The 24,416-nt window shown below is 37.6% G+C and overlaps 2 protein-coding genes across 2 annotated transcripts; one reads left to right on the forward strand and one right to left on the reverse strand.

Annotated features, from left to right (window-relative positions):
- The first annotated feature begins 17,544 nt into the window (after positions 1-17,544).
- On the forward strand, positions 17,545-20,883 carry LOC108985529 (40S ribosomal protein S15-4). Its single transcript, XM_018957870.2, has 4 exons — positions 17,545-17,733; positions 17,817-17,965; positions 18,088-18,145; positions 20,332-20,883. Exons 1-4 carry the CDS (start codon positions 17,731-17,733, stop codon positions 20,578-20,580), a joined length of 459 nt encoding a protein of 152 aa, XP_018813415.1. The 5' UTR covers positions 17,545-17,730; the 3' UTR covers positions 20,581-20,883.
- A 294-nt stretch (positions 20,884-21,177) lies between these two features.
- Positions 21,178-23,685, reverse strand: LOC108985516 (transcription factor bHLH92-like). The gene is made up of 3 exons (XM_018957846.2): positions 23,289-23,685; positions 22,907-23,197; positions 21,178-21,947 (listed from the first exon to the last, which is right to left on the reverse strand). The coding sequence occupies exons 1-3, from the start codon at positions 23,619-23,621 to the stop codon at positions 21,843-21,845; spliced, it is 729 nt and encodes a 242-aa protein (XP_018813391.2). The 5' UTR covers positions 23,622-23,685; the 3' UTR covers positions 21,178-21,842.
- Positions 23,686-24,416: the final 731 nt, after the last annotated feature.

The following is a 24,416-nucleotide window of genomic DNA, read 5'->3' on the forward strand; positions in this document are numbered from 1 at the left end:
CATATATAATTTATATTCATTTGTTCTTTTCATTTTTTTTTAATAACAAAATATGAAAAATCACGTCAGCAATTGGTGCTCAATTGGTACACGAGATTGATTAGGATATTCTATTTGTATGCCATCTTGAATTGATGAAGAAGAAAAATAATTTTGATTTATTTAAGGCCAAGATAGTTACACTTCTCTTTTACTGATTCCAGTGCTTCAAAATTTTATGTTGCCTGAACCCTAAATAGCAAAGAAATCTGAAATGCTTTTTGACATGGTGACACTGACTTCAAATGCAACGTGGTCTCAATAGTGTTTTCGGTGTATTTGAAGTTTTTATGTTTTTTATTATTATTTTTAAGTAGGGCTGTACAGAAACCGACAGAACCGGCCACCACCGACGCGAACCGATCGGCATGTGGTGAAAATTTCAAAAAATCAACGTTCAGCGGTTCGGTCTCGGTTTGAAGCTGGACCGGACCGCTGAACCTACCGATATAATAAAATCTTTTTTTTTTTTAATATATTCTTATCAAAACGGCGCCGTCGTTTTAGTTAATAAGTATTACAACAGATACTGGAAACGACGCCGTTTGGCATTAAACCAAACGGCGTCGTTTTATTAAGGACGTAAGAAAAAAATAATAAGTCTGAAACGACGCCGTTCCACTTAAACTTAAGTGGAACGACGTTGTTTCGTTAAGAGTATTCTTCTTCCCCGATCGTCTTCTTCCCGAACTCTCCTCTATAACTGTCTCTCTCTCTCTCTCTCCTATGCATCTCTCCCTCTCTCATTCTCTCTTATAATTCTCTCAGTAGAAACGCCAAAGAATTGGTAGAGAACCACCTCGATCGATGTCCTCCTTGCCATTGACCGATTACGATCGGCGCCTCATCCATTTTTCCAGACGTCGCTCGGCGTCGGTTTTGCCCAAAAATCGCGTCGACGACGTCGATTTTCACCCTTATTTTTAAGTATTTTTAACATTTTAATCATTAAATAATTTTATTAATAATCACTTCTTTAATTATTAAATAAAATTAAAAATTAAAAAAAAAACAAATATGAAATGAATAGTCATTAATAACCCTATCATTATCTAATTGAAAGTGACAAAGTGTTAACTGCCTGTCATATCTGGATTGCCGATACCACACGTGTTTTGTTTAATACCCTGGATTAACAATGCTATCTTTAATTATGAGTGTTCAACCGGATCCGGATCCGGGTGCTAAAATCCGGGCGGATAACCGATTCAATCCGGATTTAATTCGGATCCGGGTTGTAATCAGATTTAATTCGAATTATAACCGGATAAATCTGGTTTTATTTATTTATTTTAAAAAAAAAGACTTTAAAATTTAAAAAAATGTTTTTATAGCACTTGTTTTTTTTAAAAATTCTGATATGCTTAAATTGACCAGAATTTTTTTTAAAAATAATTTAAACACTTTTTAAGATTTTTATAAAAAAAAAAAATTAAAGAAAAAAATAAATAAATATGTAAAATAAATAATATTGTTGTTACATCATAATGCAAAACATAAATTTACAAAAAACAAAAAGAAATAATAATACATCACAACTAATTAACTAAAACATAAATTTACTAAGAACAAAAGAAATAATAATACATCATAACTAATTAAACTAAAACATAAATTTACAAAGAAAAAATGCATTAGTCTTCACATCTTGAATCTGGAACTGGGGGGAAATTTTCTACTGGACTGTCTCTCCATAAGCTGCCAACAACATCAATTACAACAGAAAAATGAAATTTTTATATTTTACAAATACACTTCATAAATAAGTAGAATAAATAAAAAATTCTGCCATTAGTTTGTGCCTTTGCAGTTTGTCATGGGTTTGGGTCAATATGGGTTCTGCTCCTAGTTTGTGCCTCTGCAGTTTGTAACTCAACAAATAATTTGCATGACACTGCTTGTGGTCTTGAAACTATTTGTTCTCTTACAATATTAGATTGCAGTTTGTAAGCCAACAAATAATTTGTTCTCTTACTATTTGTTCTATAAGTCCAACATAAATTCAGGAGGTTGATAGATTTCAGCAAATACAATGCCATTGCATAGCATGGGGATGGAAACATGACAATATGTTAGCATGCAAGGAATTACAAAGTTATAGATTTGGTCATTGTCTACCTCTCTCTGTCAATGAAGTATCATCCAAAATTGTCCCAAATATAGTGTGCAGATAATAATTACCACAATTCTAATATTCCAAGTAAACATTTTTAACACAATGACGAGATACAATCTCAATCTCAATTATACAATCTCAATTCTAATAATGTACATGCTTCAGCAAATATAATCAGACCCAACAATGACAGCAAATATAATCAGTGAGAAAGAGGGTGAGATTACAAATAAAAGCTCAAACAAGCTTGGCCAATTAAACCAATCTGTCGTACCATAATTTTCTTCACATTTTACACTTTCAAAACACAGAACCAATGTAGTCATGTAAGCTATAATGACCCAAGTTCATTGTGCAGAAGATTAAAAAAGCACTGCATAACTTGAATAATTATGCAAGAGTTATGCAGGAGTATAAGCTAATTATTAATAGTTTTGTGATATTGTACAAAAACCAGAACCAATGTAGTCATGTAAGTTAATCTCAATTCTAAATTGTCAAGCTTGCCACTGAACTGTTAATGGACCATATAAATGTTTTAATTACCAACCAAATATCTACGACAATGAGTATCAATATTGGAAAGACACCTCTTCTACTTGGAAATTAAGACTAAATAATTGATGTAATTCAAGAATTACATCAATCCCACATATACTAGCAATACCTAGCCCCTATAATAATGTATAAATTAATAAAACAACCAGCAGAGTGTTCTATAGCAGAAACAGAGTTATACCCACTGAAAAATTCATTTTAATTGAAATAAGTCTACTGAAAGTCTGAAAATGGGAGAACATGAAACAATGGTGTAAAACCTTGGTTAATTCCCCAAAACCAGAAACAAACCCTCCCCATCTGAAACAACCACTCATATCTTACATAAGAAAAAAAAAAAAACCCTCTTATTTTGTCTTTCATAACTCAGTCCCATCGTTTACAACCAAACCCTAAAATACCCAAAAATACAATAAAACCCTAAAACACAAAAATCCCAAAACCCCCATCGTTTGTTTACAAAAAAAAAAAAAAACCCAACACTCATAATCAAAAATCCTTAAACCCATCATTTACAGAAACTAACAAAGTAGAGAAAGAGAGATGACCATACCAAATGTGCAAACTGCAAAGGACTTCGAAAGATGAAGGGATTCAGCAGAAGAGACGTGTGCGTCGAAGAGAGAAGGTAGAATGGATTCAGAAAGGAGAAGAGACGCCTGCGTCGAAGAGAGAAGGCAGAATGGATTCGGAAAGGAGAAGAGAATGGATTCTGAAAGGAGAAGAGACGCATGCGGCGAAGGTCGAAGAGAATGGATTCCGGAAAGGAGGAGACGCATGCGTCGAAGAGAGAAGAGAAGGGATTCGAAAGCTTAGGGCAGCAAGGGGCGGATTCTTTTTAATTAAATGACCCGGTTACGGATAACCGGGTCACAGAACTGGATCCAGGTTCTTCTCACCCACCCGGGTGTAATTCAGGTGGATAACCGCTCGGATACACCCGGATTTCCGGGTTTCGGATCGAACCGGAAAGATCGATTAGCAGCAAATCATGTATTGTTTTGGAATGCCATCTCTGCCTCGTTTGAACAATACATTAGATGAAAATTCTGTAGATAATAATAAAATAATTTGAGTTAAAATTTTTATTAGATTTTGAAAAAAGATAGATAACAAATTTAATAAAAATATTATAAAATTAAAATATTTTTAGAATATAATTTTTATTTTGAAATTTAAAAAGTTTATTTGTCTTTTATATTTTATATGGAAGCCTAGAAAAGTTGTAATGATTAATAATGATGAGATGAAAAAGTATGAAAGAGAAGTTTAAAAATGTTTAGATGTTGAGAGGAGACCAACTGCACATCCAAATGGGGCCTTATAATTATGCCCTTAAAAAAGAGAAGCAATTTCATTACGAAGTTCATAGATCTGAGGACCATTATCTTGATCAAACATTTATTTAAAATCCAACGTCACTGTTGTTGTGTTGGTGTAGAGAATATTGGGTGCAATTTGCTTTGAAACATAGTTTAGCAATCATAAAACAATCATATCATTACAACGCTTCCAAAAAGGGAACAAAGGATCTAAAGATTGACCAGTCCACAAACTCTAGCTTGTTCTTGGCACTCAAGGCCACCAACATAGAACGATTCCAAGCTTAATAGTTATCCCCAGTTAGAGATTGTATAACAAGAACATCACCTAGATTGTCATCATTTTGGAGATGATACTAGATGGATTGTCTGAGAGATTAGAAGAAGAAACTGAAGAAGTTGCTTCTATTATCAAAACAATATTTGCTCTGATACCATATCAGAGAAACAAAGCAACAACTTTACGTTGATAAGAGTATCACACAATAGGAAGGAAAGAGCTATACATGAGAGAAGGAGAAAGAACTATATGGAAGAGAAAGAATATACCGAATCAGAAAATTTGTATATTATCAAGTTGATGAATAATACGCAAAGGGTTTTGGAGAGGGTAAAAATGCTCAACCCAAGAGTCCGAGACCCCATGATCTAAAGCAGGCCCATCTATTTGGCAAAGAGAAGAAAACAGCCTTTGTTGGGCTTGTCCCGCCAAGTGAGAGGCCTGTTCAACCTAGCCCAAGAGTAATGAGACACTGACAGAGATGGCTAGGGGTGACATACGCCAACCTGTCATCTGCCCTGAATCATCACCAACATGTGGCTACCAGGAAGTGTGTGGGAGAAGTTATAACCACCATTCACTTGGGAAAAGGAAGGTGGGCGCCACCCGGATAAGCCAAAGGGACACAAACTCCTCAAGTCCCTAGAAAGCAACTGCTAGGAAGCGTGCGGGAGAGGTAACCATGACTCACACACTGAGGAAAGAAATGTGGGTGCCGCTGCAGCTAGCTGATAAGCAACCAAAATGATGGTTATGAAGCAGCAACTGTTAGAATTCGTGCTAAAAGAACAACCATGACTCTCCTTATGAAGAGAGAGAGAGAGAGAGAGAGAGAGAGAGAGAGAGATTCATCAGACTTGATTGAGGGGGTGCCGAGACATAAGTCAGAACTCAACGCCACATTAATTATTCTCTTTAGGGCATCACACCCCCTAACTGATTCACGTGCATAAAGTATGAGGCACGATGGGACAACTCCTTGAGAATGGAAGCAACAATACTCCAAACTACCTAGTATAAAAGCTCACTCAAGATATGATCAAACTCACATAATTTAAGGGCAAAGAAAACATTTCCTAAAAAGGAAAACTAACTTGAGCATCGAAAGGCCTCCTGACCACCCCCGAGCTCCCTTCTTTATTTGTATGTTTGTGGGTTCCTTGATCAATCTCCTAACTGTCCGAAGAGTCCCTCGTTACGTACGAAACATGTCCAAAACAAGTCTATTTATATACCATGAATACCAACTAAAATATTATACAAAGGATACCGATGTAAAATAAGCATCTAAATAATTTTGAATATTTGTTAAAAGAGTATAACGAAGATACGACAAATTGGTGAATTATAACAATCCACTTAATTAGCAAATAGCAATGTTTATGACATGTTTTGCTGCAGATTGTAAACAATGCTCAATATGGCATATCGTTGAACTATTTTTTAAAGAGAAATTAGATATGATTTCATCTCAACTGATCAATCTCTCGAGTCATGAGGAATTATATCCGAAACTCCCATCTCAAAAACTTTTTATTCGACTATCTTTAAGATGTCAAACTACTCAAAACCATAACGAAAACTTAAAAGAAGAGTCAAACTAGAGGAAACTTTTTCAGTTTACAACATTGAATTGATTTTCCTACATTAGTCTTCTAATTTGTTACGAGAGCTAATGATTAGGAGACATGCAAAATCTTGATGTGAAAGTCCTTTTCCCTTCTCAATCTTGTTAACATAGAGAATGTTGCTACATCATCAAAGGCCACTATAGTGGAAACGTAGGGAACTTTGTTAGTTTTTCTCTCAAGTTCTGTAACAGATTTTATTCTCTCAGATTCCTGTACAAATTGTGTATAAATATCACTAGCAATGCAATACAAAATATCATTGAATTCAACTAAATATGTGACTCTGATATGGTGTTAAAGCATTCGACCCATAGTCTTTGATCTATGGCGTTATCTCATTTCTTTCCCTCTCCAAATTCTTCCATCATGTCTTCCTTTTCTCATATTGTCACAACCAAGTTGAATACAGATAATTACCCTCTGTGGAAAGTGCATATTTCTGCTTATTTACGAGGCTAAGACCTCTATCATTATGTTGATGGAAGCCTTGCCCCTCATTCTGAAAGACTACCAAATCAATCCACCTCCCCTGCGCAACTCAACCCAGATTTTGCCTCTTGGAAACACAATGACCAACTGATACTCAGCATTTTATTTTCTTCCTTCTCATAATTTGTTATTGGTCATATACTTTCATTAAACACCTTTCGTGAGCTTTGGCTCTCCCTTGCTTCTCAGTTTGCATCCCATTCTCAAGTCAAACCATTTCAAGTGAGATTTCAACTTGCTAATCTAATTCAAGGCGAGCAAAACATCACAAATTATTTTGGTAAGGTTCGCTTACTTGCTGATCATTGGTAATCCCTTACCTGATCAAGAGTTTGTTACCTTCTCATGGGACTTAGTTCAACATATGAATCTTTTATTACTTTTGTAACTACATGGGCTAAGCCCATTTCATCTAACGAGCTTTACCACTTGTTACTTGTTCATGAAAGTAGACTCTCTCATACGGCAAGGAGTTATACCTCCCTTGAGCCTTCTGTCAGTTTTACTAACACTGATGGACATACACAAGGCTTTTATCGTGGTGGTCATAATGGTCGGAATGGCAGATGCACGCCACCCTACTCCAATCGTGGTGGTCGTCATTTCTCTCCTGCTGCACAACCAAATACTTCTTACAATCAGCGACCTACCTGTCAAGTTTGCCACAGAGCAGGTCATGTGGCCTTACAGTGTTGGCATCGCTTCGATCACAGCTATCAGTATGCTGCTCCCACTTCCTTCTCTACGAATTTCACAAGTCCCACCAGCTTCTTCGACTCCACATGGTACCCAGACTCGGCAGCAACCCAACACATCACTCATGATTTTCCCAACCTCAATCTCTCCTCTGAGCCTTACAGTGGTAATGAACAAATTCGGGTTGGAGATGGCTTGGGCCTATCCATACAAAACACTGGTGACTCTTCTCTCTCTTCTCCCTCATCTTCCTTCTTACTTCACAATCTGCTTCATGTTCATAGTGGAACCAAAACTTTGATCTCGGTTTCACAATTATCTTGCGATAATTTCTGCTATTTTGAATTTCATGAAAATTTCTTTTCTGTGAAGGACATCTTGACGGGGAAGCCCCTCCTCACAGGACCAATTTGTGATGGACTTTATGTTTTTCCTTCTACTTCAGCAACTGCTCCTCTGTCTCCCTCCTCCCCTTTTGCTCATCTTGGCGAAGAACCTCCATGGCTCAATGGCATTGTCGGCTGGGCCATCCTCATCACTTTGGGGTCTCCAAAATTCTGCGCACCAACTGTTTGAAGATTTCTCCAACTGCTTCAAAATACACCTGTACCGATTGCCCTCTTGCCAAAAGCCATCAACTTTAGGGCCTAGGCCCTTATGTTTCTTGGCTAGGATACAAGTATTACGTTTCTTTTGTAGATCAATTCACCAGGTTCACCTGGTTTTATACCTAAAAATTAAAATCCGATGTTCTCCATGTCTTTTTAACTTTTTTATCTTCTGTTGAACGTCTTTTTAATACCAAAGTTGTTACCTTCCAAACAAATGGGGGTAGTGAATTTAAACCCCTCACGCCATTATGTCAAAATCTTGGTATTCATTATCGTTTTTCCTGTCCACATATCCATCAACAAAATGAGCTTGTTGAAAGGAAACACATGCATATTGTTGAAATTGGGCTTGCTCTTATGGCCCATGCCTATCTTCCTTTCCATTTTTGGGCCGAAGCCTTCGACACGGTTGTTTTTGACACGGTTGCTTATCTTATTAATCTCTTACCATCATCAAATACCCAAAATAAATCACAATTTTTTCATGTTTATAACCATAATCCTAATTATCATTTTTTAAAAGTTTTTGGTTGTCAATGCTTTCCCAATTTACATCCTTACAACCAACACAAAATTAATTTCAGATCCACTCCATGTCTTTTCCTCGGTTATAGCTCTATGCTCAAGAGATATAAGTGTTTGGACTTAAACACCCAAAGGCTATATATCTCTCATGATGTAGTCTTCCATGAAGGCTCATTTTCCTACTCAAATAATCGGCCCATTACAGATTCCTCTCGATCCTCACAGTAAAACCCGTTACCTACTCACTCCTCGCAAGCCCATTTACCCATCCTATCTCCATTTATCCTAGGCCCAGGTCCATTCCCATCTTCCACTCTGAATTCCTTTCTTGAATCCTCTCCTTCCCGAAATCAAAATCGAACTCAAATCCCTAGTTCTTCTTCCCCAATTCCATCCGCTCCCCCATCCTAACTCCACCCCGTTCTCCAATCATCACAAGATGCCACACCAATTCATCTCATCCTCGTGTCCGTCTGGATGGCACCATCCCTTATCCTTCACGAACTTGTCTCAGTACCACTGTACATACCTCTAAAACCTCTTCCAGCTACTCGACAGCTTCCAAACATTCGAAATGGCGTGATGCCATGCAATAGGAGTACAATGCTGTGCTCCAAAATAATACCTGGACCTTAGTCCCTCCTAACCCCTCTGCTAATGTCCTTGGTTGCAGATGGGTGCATAGAACAGAACGTCATGCCGATGGGTCCATTGAGAGAAGGAAGGCAAGACTTGTAGTCAAAGGCTATCATCAGCAGCCTGTCATTGATTTCCATGAGACTTTTAGTCTAGTGGTTAAGGCTTTGACAATTCGACTCATCTTATCAATTGCAGCTGCTCGTGGATGGCCCCTATGCTAGATTGATATCCAGAATGTGTTCCTTCATGGAACCCTCAATGATCAACTATACATGCAATAGCCTCAAGGGATTATCAACCCTCTGTATCCCACTCGTGTGTGTAAATTGCATAAAGTAGACCTCAAGCTGGCCCCTAGGGCATGGTTTGCCCAGTTGAGTTCGTAGTTGCTCACTTATGGTTTTAAAGCTTCTCAGGCTGATGCCTTTTTATTCATCCTTAGTCATAGTGATCTATGCATATACCTTCTAGTTTACGTTGATGACTTTATCATAATTGCCTCTAAAGCCTTTGCAATTGACACCTTAATTCATGACTTAAGTTTGGCCTTCCCTGTTAAAGACTTAAGGCATCTATCGTATTTTCTTGGCTTGGAAATAAGTCACTTGAAAGATGGCCTTTTGCTTTCTCAAAAAAAGTATATTAAAGACTTATTGTCTCAAAGTCAGATGTTGCAAGCAAAACCGATAACCTCTCCTATGGTAGCCTCTTTGAAACTGTCCCAATTTGACTCACCAACTTTTGGTGATACTACACTTTTTCGAAGTATTGTTGGAGGTTTGCAGTATTTTGTCACTCACTAGACCCAACATATCCTTTATCGTCAATAAGGTGTACCAATTCATGCACACACTCAAGTTGCCACACCAGATTGTAGTAAAGAAAATATTGCGTTATTTAAAAGGCACTATCAACCATGGCCTATTTTTCTCGTCTCAATCTTCCTTCAAATTGCAAGCTTACTCAAATGCGGACCAACTAGTGGTTTTTGCATCTATTTGGGTAAGCACCTCATTTCATGTAGCTCAAATAAACAAAGAACTATTGCAAGATTAAGCATGGAATCAAAATATAAATTTGTAGCTTCCTCAGCAGCTGAACTTATTTGGCTTCAAACCCTTATTTCTGAACTCGATTTACCTTTAACTCAGGCCCCAACACTCTGGTGTGCAACATTGCTGCCACTTACTTGGCTGACAATCCTGTTTACCACTCACGAACAAAGCATATCGATATTGACTTTCACTTTGTTAGAGATCGAGTTGCTGTCAAGACATTAAATATCTCTTTCATCAGCTAAATGATCAAATAGCTTATATATTTACAAAACCATTGGTAGCTGACATATTTTTTAAACTCAGGACGAGTCTCAATGTTGCTACATCATCAAAGGCCACTGTAGTGGAACTTTGTTAGTTTTTCTCTCAAGTTCTGTAACAGATTTTATTTTCTCATATTCCTGTACAAATTGTGTATAAATATCACTAGTAATGCAATACAAAATATAATTGAATTCAACAACATATGTGACTTTGATAAGTCTCTCCTTCATCTCGATGCTTTTCCCACTTCTTACCCTAAGCGCAATACAACAGTCCCTCCCTCCTCCTGCTTCTTCGTCATGGATTCATTTACATTCGGTTCTATTCATTGTTGCTTCCTCCTCACCATTTTATTGTAAGATCTTTGCTTGATGAGTCCTCTCTCTCTCTCTCTCTCTCTCTCTCTCTCTCTCTAACTCTTGACCTCAAATTCTTGTAGACTTCACTAAGACGATTCAGATCTTGAATAGCCGCCAGATTCATCGTTAATGTAAATGCACATAGGTACATTCTTCCTTTGCGTTGTAATGCTTACTACATCAAAAGTCCCTTTCATTGGTGATCATAAGATTCTTAGGCTTGTGGGTTTGCTTTGAATCTTTTCTTTACAATGATTACATTGGCTCGAGAATAGTTGAACATTTAAATTTGTTATTGTCTTGTTTTAGGTTTGATCTTAAAGTTAGCAACTATTTTATTAATGAAATTTGTGCTGGATGCCCACTACCACATATGTACGTTTTAATGAGTTGTGTAATTATGAAGAATTTCTCATTTGAAGAAAATAAATGTTAAAGCCTGTGCTCAACTTGCTTTTCTCCTTGGTTTTTCTAACTACCAAAATGAAGAAAAAAAAAATCTCTTCTATCTAATTTGGATTTACATATCTTGGATTGGTAGTTGATTTTTATGGTTTTCCCAATGGATACTCCTATGAACAACTGTCATTAAATTGACTACCTAGGCTTGGCTCTGGTGGTATCGTGGTTGAATTGGATTAGGATAGTTGGTAGCTTTGGAGCTTTTTATAACATAAGAGAAGAAGAAAGAAGCATGAAAAATGGTGTCAAGCCTCTATTTCATTTGTGGATTCCTTGAGCCATATGTGTTTTGCATTTTTAGCTATTGAATCTGTGCACGGGTGGAATGGAGAGGTAGGAGCTGCATTTCCCACTAATGATAATACCATTTGAATATCATAAAATTAGAAAACAACCTAACAGTCTTTTATTTTTCATCCCAATTTAGACTTTTTATACTCCATGAATTACAACTTTACTATATGTTTTGCATCTTATTTCTACTATGCATATTGTTGGTTGACAAAATTAGATTTAGAATCAGAGATTACCATACTGCAACTATAGACAGAGAAAAAGTACTTGTAAAGAGAAAGTTGAATTGTTAAGTAAGGAGCAAGAACTTCAAAAGAGAGAGGAAGAGATTTGGAAGAGGGAGATGAGACTCCACAACAATCAAGTCGAGCTTCGAAGGCAAGAAGCAGACATGCAGCATTTCGTGTGTATTGAGATCAAAGTGAAGCCCCAACTAATTGGGATATATCGACCAACCAGTTGATGACTTTGTTATTAGAGACTTAGTGTTTGTAACAGAGATAAATTATTGAGAAATCTGTTTGTAAGGGAATTTCGCTCTAACTCATAAGCTCATTAGGTGCTCGACCGAGAGTAATAAGCTTCACCCCGATACTCATCCCTAGGACCTAAACTTACCCACGATGCAACTCGCCTGCAAGGAAAAGTTAGCAATGATGACTGATGGGATGGACAGGTCTGATGCTGCTTGGCCTCATCCTGCTCATGGGGACTCATATATGGTAGAACGGGAAAGACGAAGAACCTTTGATTTCTTACAAGGGGACATCGACGGACCATCGAAGACACCAACAGAGTAAGGCAAATCGGGGAACACTTTGCATTAATGGCATCGTTGTCCGAGCAACACGCCACATTAATAATGCCATCATAAAGCCACACTACATTAAAGGACTTTGACAAAGGGAACAATAGTGATGACGTAGGTCCCACAGGGACATGCACGATCCGCCCCCCAAACTTTCAGTATAAATAGCGATCCCCAGGTACAAAAAAGCTCTCTGGTCTTTAGACTCTCTCATTATTTACAAACTTCCAAAATACTCTACTGACTTTAGCATCAAAGACTCACTGGCCCCAAAACCGCCCTCTCTTAGCTTTTTTCTTCTTCGTTTTTGAAGACCCAGTTTTGAAGATCTGAGTTGCTAGAATCTGGTTCAAAGGCGTACGAAACATGACGTTAACAGTGACGCCGTTTGTGGGATCCTTCGTAGATCTTGCATGTATTTCGTATGTCTAAGACAACCCATTCCAAACAACTCGAAAGGGACATAGAAGAAGTTGTCATGGAGGCGAGACTGAAAGCTATGGAGGACTAGGCAACAAAGTTAACCGGCGAAGTGCAAAAACTTCGTAAGGAGAATGAGGAGCTTAAGAAACCTCAACAATGACAAAACAAAGTGGCGGAGCCTAGTAATAGTGAGCGCATGGAGTCCCAAAAAGTTGGAGCTGGAGCGAACGTGGAGGAGGAGAGGAAGAACATGCAAGACGAGCTCCGTAATCTCAAATGGAAATACAAAGAGATTGCAAAGAAAGTAGGCACATCATCATCAGTGGACCAACTGCTCTTGCCACCAAAGTGATGGTTGTGCTCTTGCCACCAAAGTTTAGGATCCCCACCATGAAGTGAGAGAAATCCGAGGCGAACAGGTCTTGGCGAGGGAATATTAGTCCAAGAACTGAAGCAAGAAGATAGTGGGGTCTCCTCAAATGACACCTACAGGAAAGAGTAGAGCATGCACCACTTAAGGAGCCCTAGCAAGCTTTAGTCTACAACTCGCCCTATCGGACTCGAGGGGGAGCGGGAGTGGGAGGGTGCATGGTCCCAGAGGCAAAGGCATAGCAGGCGAAAGCTCCCTGGCTGAAGACTCCATCTCCCTTTATTTTGTAATTCGCTACTTGAAAACTGTAAATTTTTGTTGTTTAATGAAAGGCATGATTTTTCAGGACAATGCACCACACCTACTTTGAACTTTCGCGTCGTCAACAAGACATTGACAGGGGAAATTCCTTTCATCCTCACTTACGACCACAAGGCGATGCCGCTAGTGAAAATCGGGATCCCCACTTACAGAGTTTAGCACTTTGAGCAAGGCTCAAATGACAGGTGGGATTGCCCGAACGACTTTCTCCCTGAGGACCAAGGAGACAGGTCGAGCCAGAGGCCGCCTTGTCTTCTCGCGGCGGAGAGCGGAACTAACCCCACAACTAGTTGAATAATTTACCCCGACCTCCGCTACGATGAAGAGCGGGTTTAGCGCCAGCCTGACCCAAAACTTACCCTTCCCTGTAGTGTCAATGGGCGGGAGCAGGTTCAATAATAGACTGTTCGAACAACCTACCTCTCGCGGGGAACAAATGAACGATTGAGCCAGAGGCCACCTTGTCCCTCCCATGACAGAGAGCGGGTCCAACCCTGAGGCTGCCCGAAAAATTACCCGACCCCCATCACGGCGAAGGAGCGGATCAACCACATCACTGTTCGAATTACCTCCTCATGGGGCAAAGGAGCGGTTTGGCTTGAGGCATTCCAACCCATCCCCATTGGAGTGCGGGCCGGATCCTTCGACTGCTTGAATGTTGCACCAAGGAACGCAGACATCAACAACATGGTAAAAACTACAAGTACATCACATCATAGGCCAAATGGCCTAAGTTTGCGAAGTCTAACTCCTTTGAAGCTAAGAATAAAGTTATGATAGCCTGCTTATTTTTTAGTTAGGAATTAAATACGCAATGTCAATGGGTGGGAGCGAGTCCAATCGCAAATTGCCTGAACAACCTACCTCCTACAAGGACAAAAGGGACGGGTTGAGCCAGAGGCTGCCTTATCCCTCCCACGACGGAGAGCTAGTTCGGCTTCCCGGTCACCTGAATACTTACCCTGGCCTCCATTGCAGCAAAAATCAACCTAGATTAATTCGACTCCACGGCCACGGTGCTACTAGGAGGGACATAGATGTGGGTTAGCAAAACACTTCCTGACCTCTCTCGAGAAGACAACCAGAATCTCCCTAACGCGGCTTAACTCTTAGGGGGGGATTTCCATCCACTCCAAGTTGGAAGCAGTGGACGAGAGTCGACATATGCTGATGACATTTTTTTTTTCTAGTTACATATCAAAATAAAGCATGACAATGTAAGATGGAAGAACTAAAGGACTAGGTGGGGAAAAGCGTGTTTGAGAGATCGATGATAAAAAAAGAAAAAAATTGGCTCAAAGAAAAAGTGGAGAGACATCGGCCTTGTAAACAATATTGCTAAATGCATCAAGAGGATAACTAACTAACAAAGGCAAATGAGGACAATATTAGCGGGAAGTTGTCAGGGTCGTCGGGGATTGGTTCGACGCTGGTAGGTTGAATTGTAATGTTTTAGATGACGACAATCCCCCCCACTCGACGTAGACCCCATAATTCCCTGAGTCGAAACCCTCAGGCCTGCCATAAAAAAATAAATAAAATAAATAAAATAAATAAATAAAATAAAAAAAGAGAGAAAAAAGAAAGGGGAGACCCTGAAAGCAAATGGCCGCAGAAGATAAATATAAAGCAAAAGGGATAATGTTATTGATAAGTTACAACATGGAGCTGCAAGCTTACAATAGAAAAATTACAACGTGAATCGATAAGTTACAACATGAAGCCGCAAGCTTACAATGGACAAATTATAACGTGAAACAACAAGTTACAACGTGAAAAATGTAAGTTACCACATCACCTACTGTGGAGAAGTATGAGAAACTGTTAGAGGAGGTGAAGACAGGAGGGTGAGATGACGATAAGAGAGTAATTTTGGAGCTTAAAAAGAAGTGTTGCATGCTGGAGTGTGTGAAAATGAAGGTTGTGAGTGAGAAGGAACTCACGCGCCATGAGGTCTGGGTAGTCAGCCCCGGCCTCCTCCAACGCACAATGCCAAATGATGAAGCACGACACAAGGATCCTTTACACACTAGGAGGAGCTGAGTAGGCGCCAACAAGAGATGATCCAGCACTTTTTACACTAGACAACAGAAAGACAATCTGAGTATGCTAGAGAACATGACGGGGTACATCGCCACTTTGGAGGCAAAACCCTTAAAGTCGACGGGAGTCACCTCCGAACGCCATGAGAAGCCAACAAACTCCTCTGAATGGTGTTGCCTTGCTCGTCTGTTGCATCGACAGGGTCGGAAGATCTAGTCGGCCTAGAAGGGCACAAGGATTTCTTATGGGCCATTAGCAACCAGGGAGAAAGAAGATGAATCAGAAAGAACAACGCAAGGGGAAGTGCTTGAAAGGGAGAGGGGAACACATGATACTCAGTAGAAGAGAGAATAGGAACCTTATATAGGCAAGCTCGACGGTTGACATCCCGAGGCAGTAGGAACCCAAGCGACCCACATAGTACTAGATTTCCACGATCGCTGTGATTCTAACATAGCGTATCCAGTGTTGCGATGTGGGAAAGAAGTAACTGCCTGACGCGAATAGTGATGAAGGGGCTGAAGAGGCACCATTTAATGTGGATCGGAACCATCGAAATACAACCATAAAGCTGAAGGCGAACCATTGCCAAGTATTGTGTAAAGACAAAAAGACAACTCGGATATGGCTAGAAAGCAGAAGTGCGACACGTGAGCACCGAGAAACCCTTAACTCCCTGTCCTAGAAAGAAATGGCCGCATAGCTGCAATTGCATAAATTGATTAATCAAGGAAGGAAAGGAAGAATTCCCATTGGACCCATTCGATAGGAATTGACAGGGTAACTGTAAGAGAATTTCCCCCACTCATAAGCCCACTAGGCACTCGACCGAGAGTAATTGATTACAAACTTGTATGCATGAGTAATAACGTCTGCACAAAGACATACGCACAAATATAATATACATGACTATCACTCAATAATATCTTCAACCTAAAGAACATAAAGAAAAGCAAACCAAGAGTCCAGTTTGGTACATATAAAATAAATATAATATAAATATATATAATGTAATGTCAAAAATTATATATAATATACAAAATCATATAAAAATATTATATATATATATTATATAAATATATATATATATATATATATATATATATCAACTGCTCCGGTTCGATTCGATGCAAATTTGTGTTCTAAATATCAAAATCGAAATCGGACCAATTTTGATTATAGGAACCAGAATTGGACCAATTTCTAACTGGATCGAACACAACGATTCGGTCGGTTTTACGGATTCATTGGTTTTTGCCATTAAAGTTGTGGTTACGAAGAATAAAGAAAGTAAAAAATATTGTTAATAAAAAATAATGATATGCTTATAATTTTTGTACAATTTTATATAAAATTAAGGATAATTTCTTAAAATTAAAGTTTATTTTGATGAACTGACACGATTGTATTGATTGAATATAAAAGGATTGTAAGAGAATATTTTTTCAATCTTTATGTTAAAGAAGTTGTATTTTCGTGGTTAATCTCACTCTCTTCAAATTCTATTCATTTCTATATCTTTTAATAGAGAAGCGTTATATCTATACACAAATCTTATATAAGGAAGTTTATACACTAATATAACTTAAAATAATACGTTTGAATTATTTTAAAATAAAATAATCTTCTAATTTGATCGATTATATTAAATCAAGCTAGTAAACTTTTTTGTACAGCAAACCAAATATTATCTTTTTAAGATTTTAAGACTATGTTTGAACGTTAAGTTAAGTAGAGCTGAGTTCAATTTTCTATAAATAGTAGTAAGTTGATATGGTAGAATGAGTTTTATGGGATCTACCTAAAATGAATTTAAATGTATTTAGATATTAAGATGAATTTAGATGTATTTATGAAAAATTAAAAAAATTATGGATCTCGCATATAAAGAGATGTTAAGTTGAAAAATATTATATATCTTAAATGTAAAAAAATTTTGAATTGAAACGAATTTAATAATTTAAGAGTTGATTACTTTAATATTAAAAGATGTCTAAATCTAAATCCAACTCCGAGAACCGAGCGTAGCCTAGGTTGTGTTTGGATGTTGAAGTGAGTTGAATTGAGATGATAAAATATTGTTAGAATATTATTTTTTAATATTATTATTATTTTAAGATTTGAAAAAATTGAATTGTTTATTATATTTTATGTTAGAATTTAAAAAAAATGTAATGATTAGTTGAGATGAGTTGAGAGTATTTAAGAAACCAAACTAAGCAATGGCCTTAAAATCAATTCCACACAATTATAGGTCCTTATGCGCAAAGATTTCACGCTCTCAACCTAGGGCTACACTCCCCAACTTCTCGATATATATAAGTACCATCTGCAAGGCCCCCTTTTCTGCACAAACCCTAGCGGCCACAGTTCCCACCGAAGCATCTCTCCGATAAGGGTTTCTCTGGTTCAAACTCAAACGATGGTTATTCTCGATTCTATTCTTTTCTATTCACGCTAATCTCTCTCTCTCTCTCGCTGGATCTCAGTTTGTCTGGTTGTTTTCAGGCTGACGTTGAGACTGATGTGGCGGCGGCAGGGCAGCCGAAGAAGAGGACGTTTAAGAAGTTTAGCTTCAGAGGGGTTGATTTGGACGCTCTCCTCGATATGTCTACGGATGAGCTGGTCAAGCTCTTCCATGCCCGTGCTCGTAGAAGGTATATTTTATAGTTTTCATTAATGATCTGTGGTATTATTCTTATTTTCGTTCAATTTTGGGTATTTTTGTGTTACGGTGGCAAACGGGTCTGATTTTTGCTTGTTGCTTGTGGTGTTATAGGTTTCAGAGGGGATTGAAGCGGAAGCCAATGGCCTTGATCAAGAAGCTTCGCAAGGCGGTAATTTTTCTTGACTATTTTGTTGTTTATAAAAGCCAAGCCAAATATGGAGTGGTTTGTGGTGGGAAAGTAGATGCTTGAACTTAAATGCTAGTGTGCTTGTTTGTTTTGTCTGTGGATGCGTCTCTTAATGAGTTTTCGGAATATACGATAAATCAAGGTGTGGTACTTTTTTTTTGAGGTATATTCGACAGTATTTTTGTCTGTGAATGCGTCTCTTAATGGGTTTTCTGAGTATACGATAAATCAAGGTGTGATACTTATCTTTTTGAGGTTAATTCTACAGTATTTTTGTCTGTGGATGTGTCTGTTAATGGGTTTTCCGAGTATACGATAAATTAAAGTGTGATACTTGTTTTTTTGAGGTATATTCTACAGTAGTGGATTTTTTGCATATATATTCTATGCTGTTAATGGTTATTCTTTTTCATTCTGTTCTGAAGTTTAGCAATGGGATGGTATGGTTAACATTATGCTATTATTTGATTTGGCTAGACTTGTGGTATGTTTTTATCCGAACTCTCTCGATCAGTTGAGCGTGGGTTTTCCTCCTTGGAGTTGCAGCTGCTAGTATTTGATGAATAAAAAGGTCATCATATGATAATATTTCTTTTGGAGGAATGATAATGCATGTTTACGTAATTGAAGAGTGAGTTACTCCATGGGATGAGATCTTGGATTTTGCTTTCATAGACTTGCAAGGAATGGCAGAAGGTCAAGAGGATGTTCGAATAGGAAGTGTTGGTCAGCAACAAAAGGTATTGTTACCTAGTGGAAGACAGTAGTCCTTTCTAAGAAAGCTTTAGTTAAAAACTACTAGCTGGGAGTGAATATGTAATTTGACAGGCATGATCTGGGTTGCTTGTGATGATAATTTCTGAAGGTTTCTTCTGAAAGATGTGCTTTGGAAATTATTGTGGTAGTTTTAATAAAATTTATGTGAAATATGTCACTCTGTGGGGATTGGAAAATTAAATTACCTTGGCCGCCTTCAAGAATTTCTGCACTGCAAGTTGTGGTGATTGCCATACAGGGTGATTGTAAGTTTCATCGTTGAGGCCTTAGAGAAGGAAAAACTGTATTGGAAGTGAATCCTCCCTATTGGGTATTTAATTGCACCTTGTGGTCAAAGCACATAGCAGTGATTTATTGTATTTTCTATTTAGACAATACTCGAGGACAATTGCTCTTCTAGCGGATTGTGCTGTGTAAATAAAGTGGCGGCTCAATTGATGTTGCTAGTTTTCTAATGGCCTTTAGTCCATTCTCTTTTTTATATTAGTGTCAAATGGTTGATGCCTTGGAAAATCATCAACATTTATTTATGTGAGCTAGGAATTTTAGAGGGCATGGAAACAGTTTGATCTGGAGTGATCCCGTCTTATGTGGGCTGTTTGAAATAGTCATAAGTGCATATTCAAGAACTTCAAGTTATCTATTTAGTTAAAACTTGTAATTATACTTACTGTCCAAGTGCTCTATTGTGTTTGGAAATGCCCCATATCCTTTTTTTGGATTTATACTATATGCTTGATGTAATCCTTTTGGTTTCCTTCATGTGCTACCTGTATACTTAGGTTTCTCCTTTTATTTTCTTTTTAAGTGAAACTTGCTTATTTTGGTGAATGTAACACTGTTGAAGTAGTTGCTATGGATGATTTCTTGTCAATTGCTTCATTATTTTCAGTGATTGATTCTGACTTGACTATATCTCAAGAAAACTGAGTTCTTTATTAAAGAGTGTGCATTATATCTGTATGCCCAATTTGGTGCTTTGCTGTTTCCCATTTTTGCCATGCTGGTTAGTACATATAATTGAAATTAAATGGAAAATCTCATATGATGATCGGTAGTGATGACTGGCCATGTGTACATTTATGGTTTAATCTGGGTAGTGAAGACTGGTCACGTGTACGTTTATGCTTTAATCTGGAATATATGATATCAAATGCTTGGTCTTATGCTAGGAATGCAACTTTTTTTCTCATTGCTCCAACATCATTAAAAAGGACTGCTTTCTTTTCCTTTTCTGTTATCCACTACATTAATCTATGCTTGCCTTAGTGACTACAATATGCTGTTAGGAGACTAGTGTGATGAGTTGGTGTAATTTTAATAGAGTATGCTTGTGCTTTTTGTGAAACTATAATGGCTTAAATACCATTTTTCATGATGTTTTGAATCAGAAAAGGGAGGCCCCACCTGGTGAGAAGCCAGAACCTGTCCGAACTCACCTCCGCAACATGATCATAGTTCCTGAAATGATAGGAAGTATCATTGGGGTCTACAATGGCAAGACCTTCAATCAGGTTGAAATCAAGCCCGAAATGATTGGGCATTACCTGGCCGAATTCTCAATCAGCTACAAGCCTGTCAAGCATGGTAGACCTGGTATTGGGGCCACCCATTCATCAAGGTTCATTCCTCTTAAGTGAAATCGACACCTAAAGCTATATTTTTCGTCTTATTTTCCAAAAACCTCTATGTTGGACCAAATTTGCAGGTTACTTCATCTACGTTTCGTCTTTTCCATGTTTTGTTGAAGTTAATTAGATGAGCAACTTCAGTTTATAGACGGAAAAGCTGGTGCATTTAATGTTCCGGAGGTCATGTTTTTAGTATTTATATCGAATGTTTTATTTTTGTGTGCGCTTTCACGCAGATAATATTTTTCTGGTTTTGTTATTTCTGCACACTTCTCATGTAGAGCAAGGTTTCTAGGCTGCACTTGAATTTTATCACTTCGCTTGCTCCATGCCTAAGCAGTTTTGGCTTATATGCTGTTTATTAGTATATGACAATTAGAGTACGCACAGAAACGCGGTTCAGTGAATTTATTTGGTCAAATGATTGTGATTGTACTACGGGTCGAATAATAATGATGATAACGAATGGGAAACCCAAATTCATTTGTTTATTATATCATCTATCTATAAAGCGGTGTTCCAAGATATATCTGTTTTTGCTCAATCTCTCTCCTTTTCTTGTGTTATCCGTCAAATCTTTACTCCCAAGGATATCGACAACCTGAAGACCCAAAATATCGTATTTTATTTGACAAAAAGGGAAGTCATGGTTTGCACAGAAGATCTATAAATCTTATCGTACCATCAACTAAGCAGCGGGCAAACATTCCCCAACGATGAGCCTGTCTCTAATCTGTCAGACAGCCAGCCAGGTCCCGAAACAAAAATAAAAAATAATAAAGAGAGTCGTCTTTGGCCACGTTTTTAATTTTGTTACCTTGTTCAACGCATATATTTTGATTTTTCATTTTCCCAAGTTCGGTTCATTCAACCTTGTACCGTTTGTTACTTTTCTCAGCGGGTTTTATAATAATAAACCACAGTATTAGCCTACCCTACCCAATATCATATCATATGTAAGCATTCCTTCTGGTAGTAATATATCCTCGTGCTCAATTCGATAGTCTAGCTAATCGGTATGCTTAAGCGCTAAACAGTCTTCTAAATTCTTGGTCCATTCAAAATCTCAAAAAAAATCAACAAATACATTTTCAAGCCCATAATAATAACCAGTCAAACTGTCACGCTCCTCCTCTTACTTTTTTTACTAATATCATATGATATATTATAACAAGACCTACATCCGACGGTTAGAAAGTGTTCCTTTTTTTTATTTGTGTGGGCCTTTTGTGAGGGGAAGGTGTGGAATTCTTTGACGGCCTTTATTTTCTTTACCTTCTCAGACCTTCCTCGAAATGGAGTAGTAGTTTCCTCTCCACTTCATGTTGATGTAGTGTTCTCTTTATAGCCTTTTCCGCTTCGGCAGCTTCTCCCATCTTTTTCCAACATCGAAAGAGAGTATTAGATTCAGTAAAATATATGAGCAGATAAACCCCACGTGCAATATTCCCACTCTCTAGTCTTTCAAACAAACCACCAGCATTTAGTATTATTAAACTGATAGCAGCAGCTAATTAAACACGTGCCCATATTCCTACTACTTTCAATTTTCAAGTCAGTGCGAAGTTAGTCCACTCAACAGATAGGAAATTTCCTAATATCGGAATCTTCTACACATTTAGGTAATTCGTTCTTAAAAGTCTAGCCATTATTCTCAATTAAAGTCATTCCCAATCATCTCAAATTTCACCTTTGCTTGAAGAGGCTCTTACTCGGAAAAACAACCATTATGCACATGTAAATAATTTGTGACTCAAATTGAAATGTTTGATTAAAAATTTACTACAATTTCTTTTTTCAAGTGCTCTCTTGGGTTACTATACAAAGTCTTAAAAGATTAGTACGCCTTTTTTTCCCCTTGGTTTTATGTCGGTGTGAAATTTGGATGCTTGAATATTGGAGTTTATTAAATGTGTCGACCAAGTTCACCTTAACAAGCTGGTGAGTTAGATTCTAAGTTAACAAGTACCTAAAATAGTGCATCATTCGTGAAATGTGTGTGGAATTTACTTCAGAGAAATGATATTTACAATTTTGGATTATATAAGTATCACGTAATGTTTTTAGAAAAAGTAAATAAATATGAGATTTACATAAAAAAATTAATTTTTTAATAATAGATCTTACTTTTTTCAAAACGATTGCATGTCGATTGCGGACACCACAACTATAGGTAGTATTACTGTAATTTACTGAGTACCTCAAATAGCTCATGAGGATGGAAACAGTTTCCAAAACTACTAACACTTGGATCATCCATGTCCTTATCTATCTCAGAAGAAAAATAAAAAAACAACATGCGATCAATCGAGAGAGAGAGAGAGGGAGAGAGTACCTCGGTTTCAATCTCCAGTTCAGTTGAGAACTCCTGAGCAGAGAAATTCGACCTGATGGTTCTGGTTTTCAGTCCCAATGTTTTTAAGCATTTAAGAACTTCTACCATAGAATCAAGCCCAGATGCCGGATTGGGCACACTTAGCCTAATCTTGGCTCCCCCTGGTCTGTCCCCTTTCACCGCCGCCAAACTTGCTTCAACCTCCAAGTTTCTCCTTTTCAGCTCCTTCACAAACCCGTTCAGCTCTTGAATTTCCTTGGACGCCATTTGAATAATGGATTTCTTATCACTCTGCACACAAAATACCGAAAGAACAGATTCATGACTAACAAGACCATTTTGACTAAGAAAACCACACCCACTTGCAGAAAAATCCGCAGACCTTGGTTCCAAAAGGCAACGTGGAATGCAGGGCCATGTAACTTTGCTTCTGCCTCTCCCTCCTCACCCGCTCGTTCATCATGTGCCGAAAACCTCGTTCTTTCTCTTGCTCCTGGATTTCAATTCTCGGATGCCAACTCCTCAGCAAGAATTTCATCATTCTCTTGTTCACGTTCCCGGGATTCGGCCCACTACCTGAATTCGCTGCCCCAAATCCAATTCTGGGGCCCTCTGTGTACGCCACAAAAGCGCTTCGGCTCACCGGCGGAGCCTCAAAAGCCTCGAACCAGAATATGTCACTCTGAAAATCCTGTGGGAAAGACAGGTCCATCATTCTTATTTTCTCTAGCTTTGGTTTTCCCGGGGATTTCAAATACCGGTTGTAGCAGTTCAAATAGTACTGTAACGGTCGTTTGGAACCGGGATTAGTAAATATAGGGACTCGTCGTAGCATATGTAACACGTGGTCAACGTTGTTTTTGGGTCTTGGACAATTTGCCATAGTCAATGCTTACGAGTTAAGCAGTTTATTTTTTAGTCTTGATCTCACGCTTGACCATCCTCAGACTAGTCCATCATATTGGACTCCTGGAGCATTAGCATTGAATTTATTATTTTTATTTTTAAAATTTGATAAAAAAAAATATATTTTTTATAAATTCAAAAACTCTCTATCCATAACCCCACATTGAATTAGCTATTAGATTCATCAAAATAATAATATAATATTATTTTATTAATAATAATATTTTTAATTTATTTTTTTCATATTTTATAATTACACTAACTATATATTAATTAATAATTTAATTTGATATTTAAATTATTATTTCCCAACTTAAATATATTGTGATTCAAAATTAGGAAACAATAATTTAAGTAAATAAAGTAATGATTATAGAATGTAAATAATGAGATTTGAAGATGAAGAGAAATATACTGTAACTAAAAGCTTGACATTTGAGCATATGGTGAATCCAATATCAAGATTTTAAAGTTAAAATCATCAAATTTTAAAGATTAGACTTATTTGATGAGTTCAATGCTAGTGCTCTTAGTAAAGAAAAATGAATAAAACATTTAGGATTTTAAATAAAAATTAAAAGTTAAATAAAATATTATTATTATT

This window comes from Juglans regia, chromosome 7, assembly GCF_001411555.2.
Source record: "Juglans regia cultivar Chandler chromosome 7, Walnut 2.0, whole genome shotgun sequence".
Lineage (NCBI taxonomy): Eukaryota > Viridiplantae > Streptophyta > Magnoliopsida > Fagales > Juglandaceae > Juglans > Juglans regia.